The following is a 2,327-nucleotide window of genomic DNA, read 5'->3' on the forward strand; positions in this document are numbered from 1 at the left end:
TATGACCCCCCCCCCCCCAGTATCCAAGCACTTCACCTCCTTTAATGGACTTAACATCATGGCGCAGCTATGGGACACGCAAATTCTTTTGTCCACATTTTATAGTGCTCCCTGTTCCCAATTTTATCCCCATGTATGGGCATAGAGGGACTAAGTAATTGGACCAACATTACAGGGAAAGCTTGTGGCAGAGGGGATGCCAGGTTTCCCAAGCATCATCCCAGTACTCCCCCCACCACACCATCCATCCATGGCTATCAGGCAGATCAATCACTCTGCCCAAGCTGGGAATCCCCGTTAACTTACTCTGAAGCTCAACGCTTCCCACTGTAAATGAGCACAGCTTTGGAAAGGTGTTGAATTCCTACCTGGGGTGAGGCCAGGAAAAGACTCATGACCCAAGCGACACATAACATGAGTCTGTTGCGCCGACTGGAACTGGCGAAGGTGAAGGGGTGGAGGATGGCCGAGTGCCGGTCCACGCTGATCACCACCAGCACCAGGGCCGCAGAGTACATGGCGAAGAGCTTGAGGAAGTTCAGCAATTTGCACAACAAGTCTCCGGCGTACCACTGAACTGTCACGTTCCACACAGCGTCCAGGGGCATGACCATGAAGGTCACCAGCAGATCCGCTGCCGTTAAGCTCAGGATCAGCAACTTGACATGGGACTTCCTCCGCTTCCTCAGGATGCTGTACAGAACGGCTGAGTTGCTGCACACAGCTACCAGGAAGAAGCAGACGGTGATGATCACCCGGACCCTTGCTGCAAGGGTGAAAGTGGGCTTGATCCAGGTGTCAGAGCAGCTGGAAATGGAGACGTTTTCCTCCATGGCGCCAGTCGCCTGAAGAGTCGCCCAGAGGTGCTGTCCTTCAGTCATTCCCTAGAGGAGAACAAACAGCAAATTCAGTCAAAGAAGCAAAATTGCTGTTGGGTACCCATTTAGAGTGGTACATGAGGAAGAAGATGGCTCAGTGAGTTGACCAAAGGATTCATAAATGTTGTTGTTATTAAACAAACAACAGAAAAGCCATATACCAAAGGCCCAGTCCAATTTTTCCCAGTTTCCACAGTGTGGAGCACCTCTTCATAGATGGATCATCTTGGCAGGTCCTTGTCCCCTTCCACTGACAACTGCAAACACTGTGTTTTCCTCCCCTTCACAACCGCACATCATCCCGGTGGTAACTATAGCAATCGCCCACATGGCTGTGTATTTTTAGTGCTTTTCAATGTAATTCCACCATTGGGAACAAGGAGGAGTAGTTAGTACCATTTGACTGGCCAACTGTGCAGCTCATGCCCCACACACCTGTGTGGATGGACTTTTTTTTAGATTTCATAGACATTAGGGCTGGAAGGGACCTTGGAAGATCATCGAGTCCAGCCCCCCTCCCAAAGACTTACTGGTCCTTAGACCACTATTACAGCCACTCTGACCCAAACAGAGCTGCAACTGGACCCAAAATACCCTAGAGCCAGGGTCTGCGACTGGCTGAAGTGGATGGATGCATTGAGTTTTAAGATATTTTACTGGTAAGAATGGTCTTTCTGGTAGGACTTAAAAAAAATGGGGCGCCTGACTATCTTCTATAATCGTTAAAGACGATGTGGTAGTTCTAGGTACAGCAGGGATGTTAAACTAAGAGTCCTTGAGAAGTCTTCCCTCTCCTGGTGCTGAGCAGTGCTTTTGGACCTGTGGTTTCCAGAAACAGGAACTAGTTGCTGCACCATGGTATGGGGGGATAGGTGGAGAAGAGGCCATTCCTCGACCAAATGGCCCCAAGAGAGCTCCAAGAAGAGGAGCTAAGGAGTCCAGCAGGGCTGAAGTGCTAGACTTCAGAAAGGTGAACTTCAATGTGCTCAGGAGATTAGTTTTTGAGGCGTTAAAGCTCAAGAGCATTGCTGAAATGGGGGTCCAGGAAGGGTGGTCGTTCCTCAAGGGAACGATCCTATGGGTGCAGAAGGAGACAATCCCATTGCACATAAAAGGGGGCAAAGGGGCCAAGAAGCCTTCTTGGCTGAACAGGGAAGTCCAGGAAAGCCTAAGAGCAAAGCAAGAGGGATACAGGCTGTGGAAATTGGGGGTAGCTACCAAGGAGGAGTATACCTCCCTGGCTCACAGTTGCAGGGAATCAGGAAAGCCAAAGCAGGATTAGCACTTAGGCTGGCAACAAAAAATAAGGACAACAAAAAGTCCTTCTCCAGGGAGCAAAAGGAAGGTGCAGGATAGCATAGGACCCTGACAGGACAAACTAGGGCACTGGTGACAGAGGGGGACAAAGCTGAGCTCTTCAATGAGTTCTTTGCATCTGTATTCCTAGAC

General features: G+C 49.8%; 1 protein-coding gene across 2 annotated transcripts in view; it reads right to left on the bottom strand.

Annotated features, from left to right (window-relative positions):
- Positions 1 to 1,317, bottom strand: part of GNRHR (gonadotropin releasing hormone receptor) — a 15,040-nt gene extending 13,723 nt beyond the window's left edge. For both annotated transcript variants that reach the window (XM_019503978.1, XM_019503977.1), the window contains exon 1: positions 369 to 1,317. In XM_019503978.1, coding sequence (XP_019359523.1) covers positions 369 to 881 — 513 coding nt within the window. In that variant the 5' untranslated portion in view covers positions 882 to 1,317. The remainder of the gene's footprint in view (positions 1 to 368) is intronic.
- Positions 1,318 to 2,327: the final 1,010 nt, after the last annotated feature.

This window comes from Gavialis gangeticus, unplaced genomic scaffold, assembly GCF_001723915.1.
Source record: "Gavialis gangeticus isolate Ggan-Ray unplaced genomic scaffold, GavGan_comp1, whole genome shotgun sequence".
Taxonomy (NCBI): domain Eukaryota; kingdom Metazoa; phylum Chordata; order Crocodylia; family Gavialidae; genus Gavialis; species Gavialis gangeticus.